Source organism: Nerophis ophidion, linkage group LG29, assembly GCF_033978795.1.
Source record: "Nerophis ophidion isolate RoL-2023_Sa linkage group LG29, RoL_Noph_v1.0, whole genome shotgun sequence".
NCBI lineage: Eukaryota > Metazoa > Chordata > Actinopteri > Syngnathiformes > Syngnathidae > Nerophis > Nerophis ophidion.
The window spans coordinates 23,671,124-23,693,954 of record NC_084639.1 but is presented as its reverse complement, the minus strand read 5'-3'; the positions used below and the strand labels follow the sequence as shown (position 1 = coordinate 23,693,954).

The following is a 22,831-nucleotide window of genomic DNA, read 5'->3' as shown; positions in this document are numbered from 1 at the left end:
GGCTTCCCTGCTTAGGCTGCTGCCCCCGTGACCTGACCTCATATAAGGGGATGAAGATGGATGGTGCGGACTACACTCATCTCTTATGTTTGACTGCCATCTACTGGTCACACTCATTATTACACTATGCACTCAATAAAATAGCTTAGAGTTGGGTAAGCTTAACCAAACGTATTCCGTACATTAGGCGCACTGTGGAGTTTTGAGAGAAAAAAATATATTTGAAGTGTGCCTCCTGGATGTCTCCCATTGCACATAACCCAGGAAATGACTTCACTTCACACCACGGATAGTACAATCAAAGCTCTGCCTACTATTGTCTAACCTGTAGTTTTAATTATACCTGAGGCAGGGTGACTCCACCCTAGGTGTAATAGAATTTTTTTCAACAGAGTACAGTAGTACACAGTTGCAGACAGGACTCGTTAAGTCATTGTTTTGTCTGATTTCTACTAGATTTTTAGTCCCAGTGGGTTTGGAAATTGGAAAACATTCTGTGACAGCTGACCATGGACTTGCATTTATTCCTGATGTCGGCTGTGCAAGTACACACCGTGGTGTCTGGTAAGTCCACTCCCTTTACTTCTATAATCATCTTTGAGCTACATTATCCAGACTAGAGCTGATGTCTGTGTAATTGAAACCAGTTTTATTTGGAAATAAAATTCAACAGGCACAGATGAAAATAGAGTGATGCTGTATGAAAGTAAAAAAAATAGAGTTGAGTTGAGTTTGAGTTTATTTCAAACATGCATGTATACAACATGATACATCACAATTTCCAGTTTCTCTTTTCAACATGTTGGAAAAGGAGTAGGAAGAAGCAGAGTTTATTTAATCCTACCCCTTTTCTTTTACGTAACACTTGCTAAAACTTTTGCTCACTTCCTGTTCTCAATGTATTCACAATGTATACTCCTTAAGTAATAAGTAACCACGATAAAAATAAATAAACAAATAAATAATTGGTGAAGCAAGTTTTATTCCCTACGATGAGATGAGTCAGATTATTTTGAGAATGAATGTTTATCATAGTTCTTCTTTTTTGTACTTTGTAAACACTTCCAGTTTGAAGAGTTTCTTGAAGTGGATCATATCAGTACATTGTTTGATTGCGTTGCTTAACCCATTCCATCATTTAATTCCACATACTGATATACTGAAGGTCTTAAGTGTTGTACGTGCATACAAATGTTTTAAATGACATTTTTCTCTAAGATTATATTTCTCTTCTTTTGTTGAGAAGAATTGTTGTATATTCTTGGGTAGCTTTGTGTGTAATCTTAGCTGTTTGCAAATTCCACTACGTCGTGGAATTTTAGTATCTTTGAATCAATAAATAAAGGGTTTGTATGTTCTCTTTATTCAACATGATGTATTATTCTAACTGATCTTTTTTGTAACACCGTTAGTGAATGATGTGTACTTTTGTAATTATTTCCCCATATTTCTACACAGTAAGTCAGATATATTTAACACTAGCGAGTAGTAGAGAATATGAAGTGATTTTTGGTCTAGAGCAGGGGTGCCCACACTTTTTCTGCAGGCGAGCTACTTTTCAATTGACCAACTCGAGGGGATCTACCTCATTTATATATATCATTTATATGTATTTATTTATGAAAGAGACATTTTTGTAAACAAGTTAAATGTGTTTAATGATAATACAAGCATGTGTAACACATATAGATGTCTTTCTTTCACGAAGACAAGAATATAAGTTGGTGTATTACCTGATTCTGATGACTTGCATTGATTGGAGTCAGACAGTAATGATGATAACGCCCACATTTTCAAATGGAGGAGAAAAAAAGTTGTCCTTTCTGCACAATACTACATGAAAGTGGTTGGTTTTTGGCATCTAATTCATCCAGCTTCCATACACTTTACAAGAAAAACATTGGCGGCAAATTCCGTAGCTTGCTTGATTGACATTCACGGCACCCGAGGGTCTTGTGAGATGACGCTGGCTGCTGCCAGTTCATTATTATGAAAAAATGACAGAGAGGAAGGCGAGAAACACTTTTTATTTCAACAGACTTTCGCGCCGTCCCTTTCGTCAAAACTCTAAAGGCCGACTGCACATTTCCTATCTTCACAATAAAAGCCCTGCTTCATGCTGCCTGCGCTAACAAAATAAGAGTCTCAGAAAGCTGGCGTGCACAAGTGATGTGCACGCCAGCTTTCTGAGGGATCGCTTGTGCACGCCAGTTTTCCGAGACTCTGTATTTAGTTAGCGCAGGCAGCATGAAGCAGGGCTTTTATTGTGAAGATAGGAAATGTGCAGTCGGCCTTTAGAGTTTTGACGGAAGGTACGGCGCGAGAGTCTGTTGAAATAAAAAGTGTTTCTCGCCTTCCTCTCGGTCATATTTTCATAATAATGATCTTGCAGCAGCCAGCTTCATCTCACAAGACCCTCCGGTACCGTGAATGTCATTTAAGTGACGTCTTGGTGAAGATTGATGATCGCAAATTTTTAGGTCTATTTTTTTTAAAAGCCTGGCTGGAGATGGACTGACACACCCCCCGCGGTCGACTGGTAGCTCGCGATCGACGTAATGGGCACCCCTGGTCTAGAACATACTTGGCTTTATTCATTATTGACGTATTTCTTGCTACTTTATGTTGTATATTTTTTACATGAGATTTCCAGTTCAATTTATCATCAATCATTATACCTAGAAATGTGGTTTCATTTACTCTTTCAATTTCTATTCCGTCTATTTGTATTTATGTTTGACTTTCTTTTCTACTGTTACCAAATAGCATTATTTTAGTTTTACTGAGATTCAATGATAGTCTGTTTTTGTCAAACCATATTTTGAATTTGTTCATTTCTTCTGTTATTATTTGTATTCTCTTCTGAGTGTTCTCTCCTGAACAAAATACTGTTGAATCATCCGCAAATAATACTAACTGTAAATCTCTTGTAACTTTACAAATGTCATTTATATAGAATAATTTAGGTCCTAGTATTGAACCCTGAGGTACACCACGGGAAATATTTAGCATTGTGGAAGTGTGTTTGCCTAGCTTCACGTATTGTTTCCTGTCCGTTAGATAACTTCTTATCCAATTTAAGACTAACCCTCTGATGCCATATCGTTCTAGTTTTTTAATTAAAATATTGTGATTAATTGTGAATTGTGTGTGAATTATATTTATATAGCGCTTTTCTCTAGTGACTCAAAGCGCTTTACATAGTGAAACCCAATATCTAAGTTACGTTTAAACCAGTGTGGGTGGCACTGGGAGCACGTGGGTAAAGTGTCTTGCCCAAGGACACAACAGCCGTGACTAGGATGGCGGAAGCGGGAATCGAACCTGCAACCCTCAAGTTGCTGGCACGGCCACTCTACCAACCGAGCTATACCGCCCCACCGCCCTCATAAACGTGTTAGCATACTAGCTAATGCTAACAACGCCAGCTTTATTACATTATGATTGCACGAACAAATATGCAAGAAAACACTCCTACACACATCACACATGGGACGGTTCAGTAAGCAAGAATTGTTTTAAGTCATATTGTAAAACTTACAACTGTTGCGTGGAGTGGAGGGCTAGAAGACGAAATGGCACTTTTGCTTCCGGTCGAAAGCTCAGTCTGGCTTTCGTTTTGGATCTGGTAGGTCACATGAGGCGGGGCAACGGGACGTTCTGCCCCCTCGATTGGCCCGATTGTGTCAAATGCTTTTGTTAGATCCATAAAGACTGCTGCCGCACATTTTTAACTATCTATTGCATTGGTAATTTCTTCTGTGATTTCAATTAAAGCCATTGAAGTTGAAACATTAGCTCTGTATCCATATTGGTTCTCTTCGAGTATTCTATTTTTATTTACTGAAGAAAAAAAAAAGATAATTGTCAAAATAGAATTAGTAAACAATGAATCAAGGTAAAATAAATTCAAAGTCTTGTGATTCTTTCTAGAAATATACATGAAGAAAAAAGGATTTAGCTGTGTTTCAAGTGAAACCTGTCAAACATAAGCCTTCAACTTGGCAACATTGTGGCTAAATCTGGCAACTTATTTTTTTTTTTTATAAACCTCGACGAGCGACGAATCTAATTACTTTTTCCTCCGGTGTTCAGATTGGAGACTCGTCATGTTGAAGACAACATGACTCAAGAGAGGAGACCCCGAGGGCGAGAGCACGGCTGCATTTACTGTCCTCAACTCCCTCCCTCGTCCCTAAGCACTCACAAACCCCGGTTGGTTTTGCACCAGCTAAAGCGGGGACCCTCACCAATTTAAAGTCCGGACCACAAAGTCAAAGTCCGAATCATACCCGCCATCGGTGTGTGAATGTGTGTGTGTAACAGTTCGAGATGCCACCTCAGTAGAAGCATTTAAGTCTCACCTTAAAACTCATTTGTATACTCTAGCCTTTAAATAGACTCCCTTTTTAGACCAGTTGATCTGCCGTTTCTTTTCTTTTTCTCCTATGTCCCACTCTCCCTTGTGGAGGGGGTCCGGTCCGATCCGGTGGCCATGTACTGCTCGCCTGTGTATCGGCTGGGGACATCTCTGCGCTGCTGATCCGCCTCCGCTTGGGATGGTTTCCTGCTGGCTCCGCTGTGAACGGGACTCTCGCTGCTGTGTTGGATCCGCTTTGGACTGGACTCTCGCGACTGTGTTGGATCCATTATGGATTGAACTTTCACAGTATCGTGTTAGACCCGCTCGACATCCATTGCTTTACTCCTCTCCAAGGTTCTCATAGTCATCATTGTCACCGACGTCCCACTGGGTGTGAGTTTTCCTTGCCCTTATGTGGGCCTACCGAGGATGTCGTAGTGGTTTGTGCAGCCCTTTGAGACACTAGTGATTTAGGGCTATATAAGTAAACATTGATTGATTGATTGAATGTGGAAATAGTGTCGAAGCACTTTGATTGATTGATTGATTGATACTTTTATTAGTAGATTGCACAGTTCAGTACATATTCCGTACAATTGACCACTAAATGGTAACACCCCAATACGTTTTTCAACTTGTTTAAGTCCACGTTAATCAATTCATGGTACAAATATATACTATCAACATAATACAGTCATCACACAAGTTAATCATCATAGTATGTACATTGAATTATTTACATTATTTACAATCCGGGGGGTGGGATGAGGAGCTTTGGTTGATATCAGAACTTCAGTCATCAACAATTGCATCAACAGAGAAATGTGGACATTGAAACAGTGTAGGTCTTATTTAGTAGGATATGTACAGCCAGCAGAGAACATAGTGAGTTCACATAGCATAAGAACAAGTATATACATTAGAAGTACATTTGAGTTGTTTATAATCCGGGGAGATGGGATGTGAATGGAGGAGGGTATTAGTAAAGGGTTGAAGTTGCCTGGAGGTGTTGTTTTAGAGCGGTTTTGAAGGAATATAGAGATGCACTTACTTTTATACCTGTTGGGAGTGCATTCCACATTGATGTGGCATAGAAAGAGAATGAGTTAAGACATTTGTTAGATCGGAATCTGGGTTTAACGTGGTTTGTGGAGCTCCCCCTGGTGTTGTGGTTATGGCAGTCATTTACGTTAAGGAAGTAGTTTGACATGTACTTCGGTATCAAGGAGGTGTAGCGGATTTTATAGACTAGGCTCAGTGCAAGTTGTTTGACTCTGTCCTCCACCCTGAGCCAGCCCACTTTGAAGAAGTGGGTTGGATTGCGGTGTGATCTGGGGTGGAGGTCCAAAAGTAACCGGACTAGCTTATTCTGGGATGTTTGGAGTCTAGGTTTGAGGGTTTTGGAGGTGCTGCGGTCGAAAAAAAGGTAAAAAGGTATAATCTATTTACCATTTACCAAAAACCGTACGAGTCATACCAAAGACTAAAAATGGGAGCCATAACCTCCCCGCTTGGCACTCAGCATCAAGTGTTGGAATTGGGGGCTGAATCACCAAAAATGATTCCCGGGCGCGGCCACCGCTGCTGCTCACTGCTCCCCTCACCTCCCAGGGGGGTGATCAAGGGTGACGGGTCAAATGCAGAGGACACATTTCACCACTGTAGATTAACTACGATCAAAGTATTGGACAGGACGTCGAAATGTGTAAATAAAGTTGTACTTTATATAAGAAAAATGCGGGGATACAAACGGTACAAAACGATCCTTATATATTGTTATCTGTCATTCATTCATCACCCGAAGGCTCGTAACGCTCAGTCTCATCAACCACAGTGCACCTGCTCCTTTCATTACATCCGGTTTGCCGCAATGCATTGTGGAACATGTAGTATTATAGTTAACCCTTTGTTACGCTGTAAAATAGAAAACAAATCAATCCAGTGTCAGCGTTTCTCAAATAATATCAAATACATGTATAAATCAAATCAATTCACTTTTAACTCTTTTTAGCTGTAAATAATAATAGATCCATTTATCAGCAATACATCTAGCATGCAAATTATGGAATGACCATCACGCATGAGCTATATAACCCATAAGTTACAACAACCACACCTATTGTTTGTGTGACTATCATTGGTACTTAAAGGCCTACTGAAATGAGATTTTCTTATTTAAACGGGGATAGCAGGTCCATTCTATGTGTCATACTTGATCATTTCGCCATATTGCCATATTTTTGCTGAAAGGATTTAGTAGAGAACATCCACGATAAAGTTCGCAACTTTTGGTCGCTAATAAAAAAGCCTTAACCGGAACCGGAATTAGCAGACGATGACGTCACCCGTGTGAGGGCTCCTCACATCCTCACATTGTTTATAATGGGAGCCTCAAATAAAAAAGTGCTATTCGGACCGAGAAAACTACAATTTCCCCATTAATTTGAGCAAGGATGAAAGATTTGTGGCTGAGGATGTTGATAGCGAAGAACTAGACAAAAAAATTTTTTTTTTAAAAAGGCGATTGCATTGTGAGCGATTCAGATGTTTTTAGACACATTTACTAGGATAATTCTGGAAAATCCCTTTCTATTGTGTTGCAAGTGTTTGAGTGAGTTAAAAAGTACCTGATAGTCGGAGGGTGTGTCTACGGGTGTGTTGACCGCCAGTGTCTCTGAGGGAAGTCACGGCAGCTGCATGGACCGCCCAAGCTCCACAGATCTCCGGGGGCGGTATAGCTCGGTTGGTAGGGTTGAGGGTTGCAGGTTCGATTCCCGCTTCCACCATCCTATTCCCTGCCGTTGTGTCCTTGGGCAAGACACTTTACCCGCGTGCTCCCAGTGCCACCCACACTGGTTTAAATGTAACTTAGATATTGGGTTTCACTATGTAAAGCGCTTTGAGTCACTAAGAGAAAAGCGCTATATAAATATAATTCACTTCACTTTACTTCCGGTAAAAGGCAACTTTTTACCACAATTTTCTTACCGAAACTTGCCGGTTGACAAGTGGTCGGGATCCATGTTCGCTTGACCGCTCTGATCCATAGTAAATCTTCACCTTTGGGAATTTTAAAGAAGGAAACACCGAGTGTTTGTGTGGCTCAAGGCTAAAGCTTCCCACCTCCATCTTTCTACTTTGACTTCTCCATTATTAATTGAACAAATTGCAAAAGATTTAGCAACACAGATGTCCAGAATACTGTGTAATTGCGCCATGAAAAGAGACGACTTTTAGCCGTGTGTGGTGCTGGGCTAATATGTCCCCTCCTACTCGAGACGTCACGAACACGCGTCATCATACGCGTCGTCATTCCGCGACGTTTTCAACAAGAAACTCAGCGGGAAATTTAAAATTGTAATTTAGTCAACTAAAAATGCCGTATTGGCATGTGTTGCCATGCTAATATTTCATCATTGATATATAAACTATCAGACTGCGTGGTCGCTAGTAGTGGCTTTCAGTAGGCCTTTAATCTTTTTTCAATCAATCAATCAATGTTTATTTATATAGCCCCAAATCACAAATGTCTCAAAGGACTGCACAAATCATTACGACTACGACATCCTCGGAAGAACCCACAAAAGAGCAAGGAAAACTCACACCCAGTGGGCAGGGAGAATTCACATCCAGTGGGACGTCAGTGACAATGCTGACTATGAGAAACCTTGGAGAGGACCTCAGATGTGGGCAACCCCCCCCCCACTAGGGGACCGAAAGCAATGGATGTCGAGCGGGTCTAACATGATACTGTGAAAGTTCAATCCATAGTGGCTCCAACACAGCCGCGAGAGTTCAGTTCAAAGCGGATCCAAGACAGCAGCGAGAGTCCCGTCCACAGGAAACCATCTCAAGCGGAGGCGGATCCGCAACGTAGAGATGTCCCCAACCGATACAGGCGAGCGGTCCATCCTGGGTCCCGACGAGCGGTCCATCCTGGGTCTCGACTCTGGACAGCCAGTACTTCATCCATGGTCATCGGACCGGACCCCCTCCACAAGGGAGGGGGGGACATAGGAGAAAGAAAAGAAGCGGCAGATCGACTGGTCTAAAAAGGAGGTGTATTTAAAGGCTAGAGTATACAGATGAGTTTTAAGGTGAGACTTAAATGCTTCTACTGAGGTAGCATCTCGAACTGTTACCGGGAGGGCATTCCAGAGTACTGGAGTCCGAACGGAAAATGCTCTATAGCCCGCAGACTTTTTTTGGGCTCTAGGAATCACTAATAAGCCGGAGTCTTTTGAACGCAGATTTCTTGCCGGGACATATGGTACAATACAATCGGCAAGATAGGCTGGAGCTAGACCGTGTAGTATTTTATACGTAAGTAGTAAAACCTTAAAGTCACATCTTAAGTGCACAGGAAGCCAGTGCAGGTGAGCCAGTACAGGCGTAATGTGATCAAACTTTCTTGTTCTTGTCAAAAGTCTAGCAGCCGCATTTTGTACCAACTGTAATCTTTTAATGCTAGACATGGGGAGACCCGAAAATAATACGTTACAGTAATCGAGACGAGACGTAACAAACGCATGGATAATGATCTCAGCGTCTTTAGTGGACAGAATGGAGCGAATTTTAGCGATATTACGGAGATGAAAGAAGGCCGTTTTAGTAACGCTTTTAATGTGTGACTCAGAGGAGAGAGTTGGGTCGAAGATAATACCCAGATTTTTTACAGAGTCACCTTGTTTTATTATTTTTAAATCCAAAGTAAAAGACAGTTTGTGCCCTGACTGATACTGTTCCAGATGAAGGTTGCTATGGTTTTGGACTATCCAACCAGTTAAACAACCGGTATTGTTCATCAGTTCTGAGTGCACAAATGCAGCATGAAGAGGTTTGTGTACGTTTTTTGCTTAATTCCCTTTCATCTCATTGGTATTTCGTTGGAGAGTCCAAATGAGGCCAGCATTCTACGTTTCCTTAGCTACCTTCTTCAATAAATCAGTTTCCTTCTTTCTTTCTCCCGTTGATGCACTTCAAAATGTTCAGTTGTTTTCATTTATGAAAGCAAATAAACAGACTCCTCTTCTTTATAATTGCTGCTTATGTTTTTTATTGAATGGCATCTGCTCCCGGGCTATAACCCTTGCGTTAATATTCAACTGCTGAAGCAGAAGCTAACTTACCTCTTGCTAATGCCGTAGCAATGTGAGACTGCGAGTGTGTCTCTGAAAAAGATCGTGTGTTAATGCGCTAGAAAAATATCGTAAATTCCAGACAATAAGCCGCTACTTTTTTTTTTACAAATATAAAAGTCTAACTAGAGCACAATAGCTAATAACTATAGCAACGGCCTTTAAGCATAAGAGTTGTGTGGTAATTTACAAATAATTATTCTAACATTTTCCTCCTGTTTATCACATAACTTCCCCAGTATCTTCCCTAATAATTTGTTGCGATTTCTAGTTAATAGTTTATTTCCCTAGGGCCAAGTTATGTTTACACTCAGAGTTCAACATAATTTTCTTTGATGTATGCATATTTGTAGGTGCTTTTGTAAGGTAGTTATGCTCGTGCCGCTATCATTAGCTGATATGCAAACACATTTACGAGTGTCTGTGTTGGTTGTAAGACAGTGTAGCTAATTTATGGATTTTTTTTATTATTATTATAACATCCATAATAAAAATCGGTTGGAAAAACAAAACAAGAAAATATACTTAAAAACGCTTTATTGTTTGTGCTATGGCGCTATCTTATAGACAAGTTTGCTCACTGCAGGGTTGTGCTTTTTTTCAACTGGAGGGCCATGTTCCTCTTCCAGCCGTCCATAGTGTTTTTACTCAGATGGATTCTTCATCCGTCACTTTAAGCAACGTTTGTAAGTTATACAGTAGAACTCAAACACTGATGATATCTATCAAACAGACAAGAAGCAAGGAACCATGCAAAGACAAATTTCAATTTGGCTCAATAAGGAGAGACGTTTTTGGGCTGTATTCTAGTTACGGATCCAAACTACGACCCACAATTTCCTCTATTTATTTTTGAGGTCCCTGTTTACATCACTGAGGCCGCATCTAAAAGAGTGGCCACACATTTCATGCAAAGCAGCTTCCAGTAAGCACGACCGACAGAATGTGCTGGAGTCCTTGTGACTGCCTCGTCTCTGCTTCGTCTGCGTGCTGTCGTCTTATCTTCGTTGAGGTCCTTGAAGTCCTTGGCTGTTAGCGAACTAAAACAAAGTTAACATCTGCGGCTGAGGCCACCTCTCAGACAAGAAGTTTTGTCCTTGCACAAATATAAAAGTCTAACTAGAGCACAATAGCTAATAACTATAGCAACGGCCTTTAAGCATAAGAGTTGTGTGGTAATTTACAAATAATTAGGGCTTCACGGTGGCAGAGGGGTTAGTGCGTCTGCCTCACAATACGAAGGTCCTGCAGTCCTGGGTTCAAATCCAGGCTGAGGATCTTTCTGTGTGGAGTTTGCATGTCCTCCCCGTGAATGCGTGGGTTCCCTCCGGGTATTCCGGCTTCCTCCCACTTCCAAAGACATGCACCTGGGGATAGGTTGATTGGAAACACTAAATTGGCCCTAGTGTGTGAATGTGAGTGTGAATGTTGTCTGTCTTTCTGTGTTGGCCCTGGGATGAGGTGGCGACTTGTTCAGGGTGTACCCCGCCTTCCGCCCGATTGTAGCTGAGATAGGTGCCAGCACCCCCCGCGACCCCGAAAGGGAATAAGCGGTAGAAAATGGATGGATGGATATTCTAACATTTTCCTCCTGTTCATCACATAACTTCCCCAGAATCTTCCCTAATAACTTGTTGCGATTTCCAGTTAATAGTTTATTTCCCTAGGGCCAAGTTATGTTTACACTTAGAGTTCAACATAATTATCTTTGATGTATTCATATTTGTAGGTGCTTTTGTAAGGTAGTTATGCTAGTGTCGTTATCATTAGCTGATATGCAAACACATTTACAAGTGTCTGTGTAGGTATTACTAACTTACAATGGCATTCTTTTTGTATTATTTTAGTTTCACAAATTCCTCAGTAAATTCACCAAAACATGTCCGTGGAGTCTGTTGGAGAGCTAGCTTCCGCAGCTAGTGGGTCCATGACGATGACTTATGTTTTGTTTGATCATCCCGTTTTACTGCCTTGTACAGACACTGTTTGGAAACAATTCAGGCATTAAATAAACATTTTCTTAATATTTCTGTGTAAGTAACTAATTTCACAATGTTTATATCTGCAGCTTATAGTCCGGTGCGACAAGTACATAAAAAAATATATATATATTCTAAAGTTTAGTGGGTGAGGCTCTATTGTTCGGAAATTACGGTAGTTTGTCCGTGTTAGCTATTGCAATAAAAATGTAGCTATAGCTCGGTTCCTTTACAGGTTTCAGGACATAAATAAAGTATTGTTGCATTTTTACAGTGATTTATACCCAATTTGGTTCATTCCTAATATCTGCATTGTTAGACTTTGGCTTAGACTTAGACTTAGACAAACTTTAATGATCCACAAGGGAAATTGTTCAACACAGTAGCTTAGTTACAAGGATGGAAAGTGTAAGGATGGAAAGGACAATGCAGGTATAAATAGACTAGGTATAGCAATGTAAAAGCCACCTAAAATGACTCGATTATGCACAAAAATAATCATATCTAATCTTGTTGCTCATAAAGATTTTGAATGATGGTCGGAATTCGTAAAAAAAAAGTGCAGTTTCCCTTTAATTTACGATATATTATTAGACATGTTTAATCAAGCAAACGTGAACTAAATAAAAAAAACACAATATTTACTACTTAAAAGTTATGGCAAAAGTAATAAATAAATAAATGAATAAATAATAATAAATACATAAATACATTTACTTACCAGTGACTGTTATAGAGTTTTTTGTGTCAGTTTACAAATCCATTAATGTGCAGGTTGTGTGTGCAAAGTGTACTTTACAGAAATCAGTGTTTTCATGTTTACACGAAGAACCAATTTAAGAGACAATCATTTCACATACGAATTGCACGAGTTAAAAAAGTTGTCGTGTTCAATAACAAAATGTTATATCTCGTTCTTACTTTCAGTGATTCACACGCTGAAGTACTTCAACACCGCGTCCTCTCAAGTGAAAAACCTCCCAGAGTTTGTGAGCGTCGGTTATGTTGACGATGTTGAGATCGTTTACTATGACAGCAACATCAAGAGGGCGGTATCCAAACAAGACTGGATGAACAAAATCACAGAAGAGGATGAAAAGTACTGGCAGACCCAGACACGGATCTATGTATACAACCAGATTGTGTTCAGATTCAACGTTGCAAAGTTTATGAAGCGTTTCAACCACACTGAAGGTTTGTTTGTGTTGAACTTTATACTATTTGAATACATCTGGTAGGGCTGGGCGATATGGCCTTTTATCAATATCTCGATATTTTTAGGCCACACCGCGATACACAATATATATCTCGATATTTTGCCTTAGCCTTGAATGAACACTTGCTAAATATAATCACAGCAGTATGATGATTCTAGGTGTCTACATTAAAACATACTGCATTAATATATGCTCATTTTAAACTTTCATGCAGAGAGGGAAACCACAACTAAGTCAATTGACCAAAAGTGTATTTATTAAACAGTTATTAAGCAGTGGCACAAACATTCATGTCATTTCCAAAACAGAAAGTGCAAGACTGTCAGAGACATTTTAAAACAAGCTATGAGTGCACTTTTGTGCATGATGTCACTAAGATGACATATCAAAACAACACTAAATTAAAGTGCACTTTTTGTACAGAACGCCACTACAAGAGTTTAAAACAAATAAAGTGCACTTTTGTGCATGATGTCACACAAGATATTTCAATAACTGTCGAGTAAAAAGGAGCTGCATAACAGGAAATCAAATAGTGTATGTCCTTCACTATGTGGTAGGTTCCTGCGGACGTTATCTCTTTCTGTTATTGACTTATTTTTCATACGGTGTTGATCTGGAAATGGTTGCCTTGACATTTCTTTGGGGTGGCACCGGCCGGAAATGTTGACATGCCGAGTTTCAAGCACTCTTCATTCTCCCGCGGGTGACTTTCCAAATGATGCTACACACTAGCTGTGCCGCTGCTTTTTGTAGCAAAGCTTTTGCCGCATACTTGTAAAACATCTTCCCGCTTGAAGCCAAACCACCGCCAGACGGTGGACCTCGTGCTGTTTTTCTTGGGAATTAATTTTTCATTCATTTGTTACCATCACAGCTTACTTTACCATGTCGCTGCCTTTCGGGTTCGCGAGGGCGTATGACGTTGCGAGAGTATGTGACGTATGTAAGAAGGTTCGTTTATAGCTCGGTTGGTAGAGTGGCCGTGCCAGCAACTTGGGGGTTGCAGGTTCGATTCCCACTTCCGCCACCCTAGTCACTGCCGTTGTGTCCTTGGGCAAGACACTTTACCCACCTGCTCCCAGTGCCACCCACACTGGTTTAAATGAAACTTAGATATTGGGTTTCACTATGTAAAGCGCTTTGAGTCACCAGAGAAAAGCGCTATATAAATATAGATCACAGATCACATGTCTCTGTGAGAAGGAGAGACAAGTCCGCAGCTAAAAGCAACTGCCCGAGAACGTAAATACTCGAATATCACGATATAGTCATTTTCCATATCGCACAGAGACAAACCCGTGATATATCGAGTATATTCGATATATCGCCCAGCCCTAATACCTGCTGTCCCTTTACATTTCTTATGCAGTATTACCTGCACTGATAATTTGTCTTTGTTCATCCCATAATGTCCGACAAAAAAGACATGATACTCTGAAGTGTGTGTGTGGGTTTCACTCTGATTTACACACTTTGTATCATCCTCTCAGGCGTTCACATTTACCAGGAGATGGTTGGTTGTGAATGGAATGACGAAACGGACGAGGTTAAAGGCTGGTTACGGTACGGTTATGATGGAGAAGACTTCATATCGTTGGACATGGAGACATGGACATGGACGGCGGCAAAACCACAAGCTTTCCCCACCAAACTCATGTGGGAACGTAACAGACAAATGATGGACAACGATCAGTTCTACTTCACGGAAGACTGTCCTTCTTACTTGAAGAAGTATGTGAAGAACGGGAGGGATGTCCTAATGAGAACAGGTAGAACCACATGATGTACATTTACCTTTGTAACATGTTAGCACACCCCCTCTAGGAACGGTACTAACATTACAAGCTACAATCTGGTTGTGATTCACTAAGACCTAATACCACACGCTAAACAGTGCATGCGGAAAATAAATTAGAGTCTGAGGGCTACAGCCTGGAGTACCAGGTCTCGGTTTTTTTTAGTATGTTTGAGTATTTGAGAGACCCTACGGCCAGTATCACTAACAACCTGGATGTCTTCCACCGACGATGCCTCAGATCCATCCTGGAGAGACCACATCTCCAACGAAGAGGTGATTAGGAGGGCAGGTGTAGCAGCACTGTCTGACATTGTCTCCGAAAGGAGAAGGAGAATGATGGGGCACGTAGTCCGACTGCCAAGAGAGAGACCGGCAAGTGTGGCAATGGACTGGATGCCAGACGGTGGAATCGGGAAGAAATGGAGACCAAAGAAGACCTGGAGACAGACAGCCAAGGATGACCTAAGGGAGATAGGTGTCAGCTGGCATGGAGCAAGAAGAGCATCCAGAGACCGGAGAAAATGGAGAGGATTCGTCACCCAATGTTCCAATAGGAACGGGAGGAACTAAGTCTAAGTCTAAGTAAGCCTGAAGACTGACGACTATGCCCTGAAGAGTAGGGGCACAACAAATCAGAGATCACCAAGCAACGCACGGAAAGTCAGGACTAAAATCTTAAAATCTATGCGGAATTTGACTGGAAGCCAATGAAGACTGGATCGAATAGACGGGATAAGGGCTCTTCTGGGTGCACTGGTCAAAAGTCTGGCAGCTGCATTTTGTACAGTCTGAAGTCTCTTTAACGTTGACTTGTTCAAACAAGTGAATTGCTATAGTCAATACGAGACGAAATGATCATTTCGAGATCCAATTCAGACAGCAAATTTCTCGCTTTAGAAATATTTCTGAGATGATAAAAACAGTTTTTGGTCAGTTGATTTCCACGACCCTCCAAAGACATTGACTCATCAAACACAACCCCAAGGTTTCTGAGTGTGGTTTTAACAGATGCACCCAGAGTACAGAAGGAGTTCTTGATCAGGGGGATCCTTTTTATCGGGAGCAATTGTCAGAGTTTTCGTTTTGTGAGAATTTCTCTGGAGGAAATTTGAGGACAACCAGTTTTTTGATCCGAAATACACCTTGCAAGAACTCAGATCCATCCATCCATTTTTCTACCGCTCGTTGCTTTTCGGGTCGCGAAGTAGATCCCTGGAGCCTATCTCAGCTGCATTCGGCGGAAGGCGGCGTACACACTGGACAAGTCGCCACCTCATCGCAGGGCCAACACAGATAGACAGACACTCACATTCACACACTAGGGACCATTTAGTGTTGCCAATCAACCTATCCCCAGGTGCATGTCTTTGGAGGTGGGAGGAAGCCGGAGTACCCGGAGGGAACCCACGCAAACTCCACACGGAAAGATCCCGAGCCCGGGATTGAACCCAGGCCTGCTCAGGACCTTCGTATATAAATACATTTTCAATACAGTTGAAAATAATCTGCATGGAAATGATAAGAAACATTTTTAAAACTACGGATCAACCTACCGAGAGGCATCGGGTACTACAAAATAAAACAGAACCCTGGGCCACACCAAATACCAGGTTGGACACATTGGACATTACATCATTAAAAGCAATATTGGGAATGATCCACACTGGGATCCACGTTATCAAAGGCAGATGTCAGATCGAGTAAAGCCAAAACTGTGTAGCAACCTGAGGTCTTGCAAAACAATGAGTGTTGATAAATCACATTGCGGGAGCTAAATAATTATGTTTGTATCTTCCTCTCCCAATATTGTGGGCATTTGGGTGGTCAGCATATGTTTTACATATCAATGAAGACAGAGATGCAAAACGGATTGCAAACCTTATTCTGCAGAAGCAATCCACTTTGAGCGCGGTTCTAAAAATGTTCTAAAAATAGCTCAAATAGCAGCACTTACCAGTGTGCTGCCTCTATTTTTTAAATTGTATTTATTTTTCTAGCAAGCTGGTCTCGCTTTAGTCGACATTTTTCATTCTAAGAGAGACAAAACTCGAATAGAATTTGAAAACCCAAGAAAAATATTTTAAAGACTTGGTCTTCACTTGTTTAAATACATTAATTATTTTTTTTACTTGGCTTCTTATAACTTTCAGAAAGACAATTTTAGAGAAAAAATACAAGCTTAAAAATGATTTTCGGATTTTTAAACACATATACGTTTTTTACCTTTTAAATTCCTTCCTCTTCTTTCCTGACAATTTAAATCAATGTTCATGTAAATGTATTTTTTTATTGTAAAGAATAATAAACACATTTTAATTTAATTCTTAATTGTAGCTTCTGTTTTTTCCACGAAGGATATTTGTGACATATTTCTTGAAACTTATGATTAAAATAAAAAAAATATATTCTGGCAAATCTAGAAAATCTGTAAAATCAAATTTAAATCTTATTTCATAGTCTTCTTTATTTATTTTAAAATTTTGGTTCTGGAAAATCTAGAAGAAATAATGATTTGTCTTTGTTACAAATATAGCTTGGTCCAATTTGTTATATGTTCTAACAAAGTGCAGATTGGATTCTAACCTATTTAAAACATGTCATCAAAATTCTAAAATTGATATTAATCTGGAAAAATTACTAATAATGTTCCATAACTAATTTTTCAATTTTTTTCAAAAAGATTCGAATTAGCTCGTTTTTCTCTTCATTTTTTCGGTTGAATTTTGAATTTTAAGGAGTCGAAATTGAAGATTAACTATGTTACAAAATTAAATTTTCATTTTTTTCTTGTTTTCTCCTCTTCTAAACCGTTCAATTAAGTGTTTTTTTTTTCATCATTTATTCTCTCCAAAAAAACTTCCGTAAAAGGGAATAAAATGTACGACGGAATGACAGACTGGATCGGTTCGCAGCAGAGTGTGAAGCGGCCGGAATGAGAATCAGCACCTCCAAGTCCGAGTCCATGGTTCTCGCCCGTAAAAGGGTGGAGTGCCATCTCCGGGTTGGGGAGGAGACCCTGCCCCAAGTGGAGGAGTTCAAGTACCTAGGAGTCTTGTTCACGAGTGGGGGAAGAGTGGATCGTGAGAGAGACAGGCGGATCGGTGCGGCGTCTTCAGTAATGCGGACGTTGTATTGATCCGTTGTGGGGAAGAAGGAGCTGAGCCGGAAGGCAAAGCTCTCAATTTACCGGTCGATCTACAATCCCATCCTCACCTATGGTCATGAGCTTTGGGTCATGACCGAAAGGATAAGATCACGGGTACAAGCGGCCGAAATGAGTTTCCTCCGCCGTGTGGCGGGTCTCTCCCTTAGAGATAGGGTGAGAAGCTCTGCCATCCGGGAGGACCTCAAAGTAAAGCCGCTGCTCCTCCACATCGAGAGGAGCCAGATGAGGTGGTTCGGGCATCTGGTCAGGATGCCACCCGAACGCCTCCCTAGGGAGGTGTTTAGGGCACGTCCAACCGATAGGAGGCCACGGGGAAGACCCAGGACACGTTGGGAAGACTATGTCTCCCGGCTGGCCTGGGAACGCCTCGGGATCCCCCGGGAAGAGCTAGACGAAGTGGCTGGGGAGAGGGAAGTCTGGGTTTCCCTGCTTAGGCTGCTGCCCCCGCGACCCGACCTCGGATAAGCGGAAGAAGATGGATGGATGGATGGATGGAATGACAGACAGAAATACCCATTTTTATATATATATATATATATATATATATATATATATATATATATATATATAGATTTACTTATTAAAGGTAAATTGAGCAAATTGGCTATTTCTGGCAATTTTAATTAAGTGTGTATCAAACTGGTAGCCCTTCGCATTAATCAGTACCAGAGAAGTAGCTCTTGCTTTCAAAAAGGTAAGGTGACCCCTGGTATAGCGTGGGCTATCAGGTGTTTTAGTAAACGATGTCTCCTCATGCACTTTTCTCATTCTCTCCTTTAATTAGGGTCCGCAGGCCCATTGCAAAGGACTCCACAGGAGTCCTTTGCAATGGGCCAAGGACCCTATTGAAACTGCTGTGTTTTATTATTTTTGTCCTTCGTCCACACCTGATTTCACTTCCTGTGCAGAGCTGCCGATGGTGTCCCTCCTCCAGAAGACGCCGTCCTCGCCGGTCACCTGCCACGCCACGGGTTTCTACCCCGACCAAGCGATCATGTTCTGGAGGAAAGGCGGCGAGGAGCTCCGCGAGGAGGTGGAGTACGGAGAGATGCTCCCCAACCACGACGGAACCTTCCAGATGACGGCGGACCTGAAAGTGAAGGTGACGGCCGACGCGGATGGCGAGTACGAATGCGTATTTCGGCTGACTGGCGTCGAGGAGGACCTGGTCACCAAACTGGAGAGAAGAAACATCCTGACCAACGCTAGGGATGAAGGTGAGAGAGACAGATTTAGTTGAATGGTAATGTCCTAAGAACAAGAACGTTCTTGATCCATGTCCCAATAATGTTTGACGTTTATGTTATTTTCTCTCAACAGGCAACAAGGTGGTCCTCCCCGTGGTGGTCCTTCTGGTGGCCATCTTTGTCGTCAGGCGTCTCAGAAACAGACTTTCTCAACTTTTTTTAGTCTTCATTTTTTTTTGGGGCGGCAGACCAAAAAACTAACAAACCGTTTATTAGTCTTCGTTTTGTTTTGTGTCATCAAGGTGGAACAGGGGTTAGTGCATGTGCCTCGAAGGTCCTGAGTAGTCCTGGGTTCAATCCCGGGCTCGGGATCTTTCTGTGTGGAGTTTGCATGTTCTCCCCCGTGACTGCGTGGGTTCCCTCCGGGTACTCCGGCTTCCTCCCACCTCCAAAGACATGCACCTGGGGATACCGTATTTCCTTGAATTGCCGCCGGGTATATAGCAGAGGTGTGGACTCGAGTCACATGACTTGGACTGGAGTCAGACTCGAGTCATGAATTTGATGACTTTAGACTCGACTTGACAAAATGTAAAAAGACTTGCGACTCGACTTAGACTTCAAAATCAATGACTTGTGACTTGACTTGGACTTGAGCCTTTTGACTTGACATGACTTGCTACTTTCTGCGGTTACCAAACCGGAACCCCTCAACGCCTTGACTGCGCCTAGAAATTCTGTCCATAAAAGTTATGAACAGAATCGGTGACAATTCTGCTTTTTGCAGATGATGTGGTCCTGATGGCTTCATCTGACCGGGATCTTCAGCTCTCGCTGGATCGGTTCGCAGCCGAGTGTGAAGCGACCGGAATGAGAATCAGCACCTCCAAGTCCGAGTCCATGGTTCTCGCCCGGAAAAGGGTGGAATGCCATCTCCGGGTTGGGGAGGAGACCCTGCCCCAAGTGGAGGAGTTCAAGTACCTAGGAGTCTTGTTCACGAGTGAGGGAAGAGTGGATCGTGAGATCGACAGGCGGATCGGTGCGGCGTCTTCAGTAATGCGGACGTTGTACCGATCCGTTGTGGTGAAGAAGGAGCTGAGCCGGAAGGCAAAGCTCTCAATTTACCGGTCGATCCACGTTCCCATCCTCACCTATGGTCATGAGCTTTGGGTCATGACCGAAAGGATAAGATCACGGGTACAAGCGGCCCAAATGAGTTTCCTCCGCCGTGTGGCGGGTCTCTCCCTTAGAGATAGGGTGAGAAGCTCTGCCATCCAGGAGGAACTCAAAGTAAAGCCGCTGCTCCTTCACATCGAGAGGAGCCAGATGAGGTGGTTCGGGCATCTGGTCAGGATGCCACCCGAACGCCTCCCTAGGGAGGTGTTTAGGGCACGTCCAACCGGTAGGAGGCCACGGGGAAGACCCAGGACACATTGGGAAGACTATGTCTCCCGGCTGGCCTGGGAACGCCTCGGGATCCCCCGGAAAGAGCTAGACGAAGTGGCTGGGGAGAGGGAAGTCTGGGTTTCCCTGCTTAGGCTGTTGCCCCCGCGACCCGACCTCGGATAAGCGGAAGATGATGATGATGGACTTGCTACTTTCCCCAAAACCCAACGATTAAAAAGTTATTCAGGAGCGCTCCGTATCTGTCCGTGTGTGCGATGACAGTGTGCGCGCTACCTGTCAGAACAACAGCCAATCAAATTACATCCACGTTATTTTTGTCACACAGTATTCAGCCAATCAAATTGCAGGAAATGCAACGAAAAAGCTCTCACACAACACGCCAGTGAGGAAAAGTTATGCCAAAAATTGTTTTGTTCGGGTATAAAAACCACGACTTCGTCAACAAAAAACGAATTGCCGTATGCAAAGCATGCGGTTCGTTGGAAGATTACAGACAGAGACGCAACAACTTCCAACTTCGTTCGACATTTGAAGTTGCACAAAGAAGGGGAAGTTTTGAATGTAAGCTAACGTTTGTTGGCCGAGTAACGTAACTTTTATTTGCTGTTTAGTTAAATCAGTGAAGCTGTAAACTCACTGCTAACGTTAGAACCATAGACATCTTATAAGTAGACGCGGCATCGAGCGCTACTGCCTATTGCCGCTGATGTGATGCGGGGCCGCCATCTTGGAGTGGTGATCCCCTCCACTCAGGGCAATTCATTTGACAGGAGCAATGAACTGTCAGCGCATTTAATTCATATTACCTCACTGAATACCACTTATATTCACGCGCTTTTTTGTCATACGTGTAACTATGATAAAGGACACATTTTTTGGCGTGTTCATAGTTTGCTTAAAAATAATAAAATATTCTTATATGCTATAAATGAGTTTTAAGTCTCACCTTAAAACTCATCTGTATACTCTAGCCTTTAAATAGACATCCTTTTTAGACCAGTTGATCTGCCGCTTCTTTTCTTTCTCCTATGTCCTCCCCTCCCTTGTGGAGGGCATCCGGTCCGATGACCATGGATGAAGTACTGGCTGTCCAGAGTCGAGACCCAGGATGGACCGCTCGTCGGGACCCAGGATGGACCGCTCGCCTGTATCGGTTGGGGACATCTCTACGCTGCTGATCCGCCTCCGCTTGAGATGGTTTCCTGTGGACGGGACTCTCGCTGCTGTCTTGGATCCGCTTGAACTGAACTCTCGCGGCTGTGTTGGAGCCACTATGGATTGAACTTTCACAGTATCATGTTAGACCCGCTCGACATCCATTGCTTTCGGTCCCCTAGAGGGGGGGGGTTGCCCACATCTGAGGTCCTCTCCAAGGTTTCTCATAGTCAGCATTGTCACTGGCGTCCCACTGGATGTGAATTCTCCCTGCCCACTGGGTGTGAGTTTTCCTTGCCCTTTTGTGGGTTCTTCCGAGGATGTCGTAGTCGTAATGATTTGTGCAGTCCTTTGAGACATTTGTGATTTGGGGCTATATAAATAAACATTGATTGATTGATTGATAAATAACCAGACGTCCAAGATCAAAACTTGGAATAATAATCCCAAAAAGGGGGAAAAAAACGGTCAGCTATTTCAAAGTTGAAGAAACAATATGATTGTGTTATATATACATGCATATATCCTACACAAACAATGTATGAATACATTAGATATCTATATATCTTATAGACTGTATTTCTGTTGCTGCAACAGCAGAGAGTTTATTCTGTCTTGACACTGTATTAATATTTTCTATTACATTCTTCCCTTAAATGATCATGTTTACAGTGATTGTTTTAAATGTATTTTTCATGGATGTTGCTTTGGATAAAAGTGTCTGCCAACTTAAACCTAAACGTATATAAACGCCTGAAAGTCTTGATATCAGCTAAAACCACCAATCTGTTTCACTGGATTCAGAATAACAGCAAATTCTGTCTTACCCAACAAAGTTAGTATTTGAATATTGTTACTAGAAGACTTATTATCCTTTAAATAGACTCCCTTTTTCGACCAGTTGATCTGCCGTTTCTTTTCTTTTTCTCCTATGTCCCACTCTCCCTTGTGGAGGGGGTCCGGTCCGATCCGGTGGCCATGTACTGCTTGCCTGTGTATCGGCTGGGGACATCTCTGCACTGCTGATCCGCCTCCGCTTGGGATGGTTTCCTGCTGGCTCCGCTGTGAACGGGACTCTCGCTGCTGTGTTGGATCCGCTTTGGACTGGACTCTTGCGACTGTGTTGGATCCATTATGGATTGAACTTTCACAGTATCATGTTAGACCCGCTCGACATCCATTGCTTTCCTCCTCTCCAAGGTTCTCATAGTCATCATTGTCACTGACGTCCCACTGGGTGTGAGTTTTCCTTGCCCTTATGTGGGCCTACCGAGGATGTCGTAGTGGTTTGTGCAGCCCTTTGAGACACTATTGATTTAGGGCTATATAAGTAAACATTGATTGATTGATTGACTTATTCCTGATTACAGTTATACTGTTAAGACAGTTTTGTCTTCTACTTTGCCTGAAATGAGAAT

At 42.2% G+C, this 22,831-nt stretch overlaps 1 protein-coding gene across 2 annotated transcripts; it reads left to right on the top strand.

Moving 5' to 3' along the window:
* Positions 1-343: 343 nt before the first annotated feature.
* On the top strand, positions 344-22,344 carry LOC133545893 (major histocompatibility complex class I-related gene protein-like). 2 transcript variants are annotated; one of them, XM_061891612.1, is made up of 6 exons: positions 344-564; positions 4,096-4,215; positions 12,408-12,674; positions 14,191-14,469; positions 18,573-18,881; positions 18,985-22,344. In XM_061891612.1, exons 3-6 carry the CDS (start codon positions 12,551-12,553, stop codon positions 19,110-19,112), a joined length of 840 nt encoding a protein of 279 aa, XP_061747596.1. In that variant the 5' UTR covers positions 344-564; positions 4,096-4,215; positions 12,408-12,550; the 3' UTR covers positions 19,113-22,344. The 2 variants fall into 2 exon arrangements, with proteins under 2 accessions (XP_061747596.1, XP_061747595.1); XM_061891611.1 differs by lacking the exon at positions 4,096-4,215.
* The last annotated feature ends 487 nt before the right edge of the window (positions 22,345-22,831 follow it).

Bases quoted from the DNA above. Each gene is read 5' to 3' on its own strand.
- LOC133545893 (XM_061891611.1), top strand. From the start codon at position 510: ATGGACTTGCATTTATTCCTGATGTCGGCTGTGCAAGTACACACCGTG. The intron at 565-12,407 runs GTAAGTCCACTC...TCTTACTTTCAG, and splicing joins AGTACACACCGTGGTGTCTG to TGATTCACACGCTGAAGTAC. The intron at 12,675-14,190 runs GTTTGTTTGTGT...TCATCCTCTCAG, and splicing joins GCGTTTCAACCACACTGAAG to GCGTTCACATTTACCAGGAG.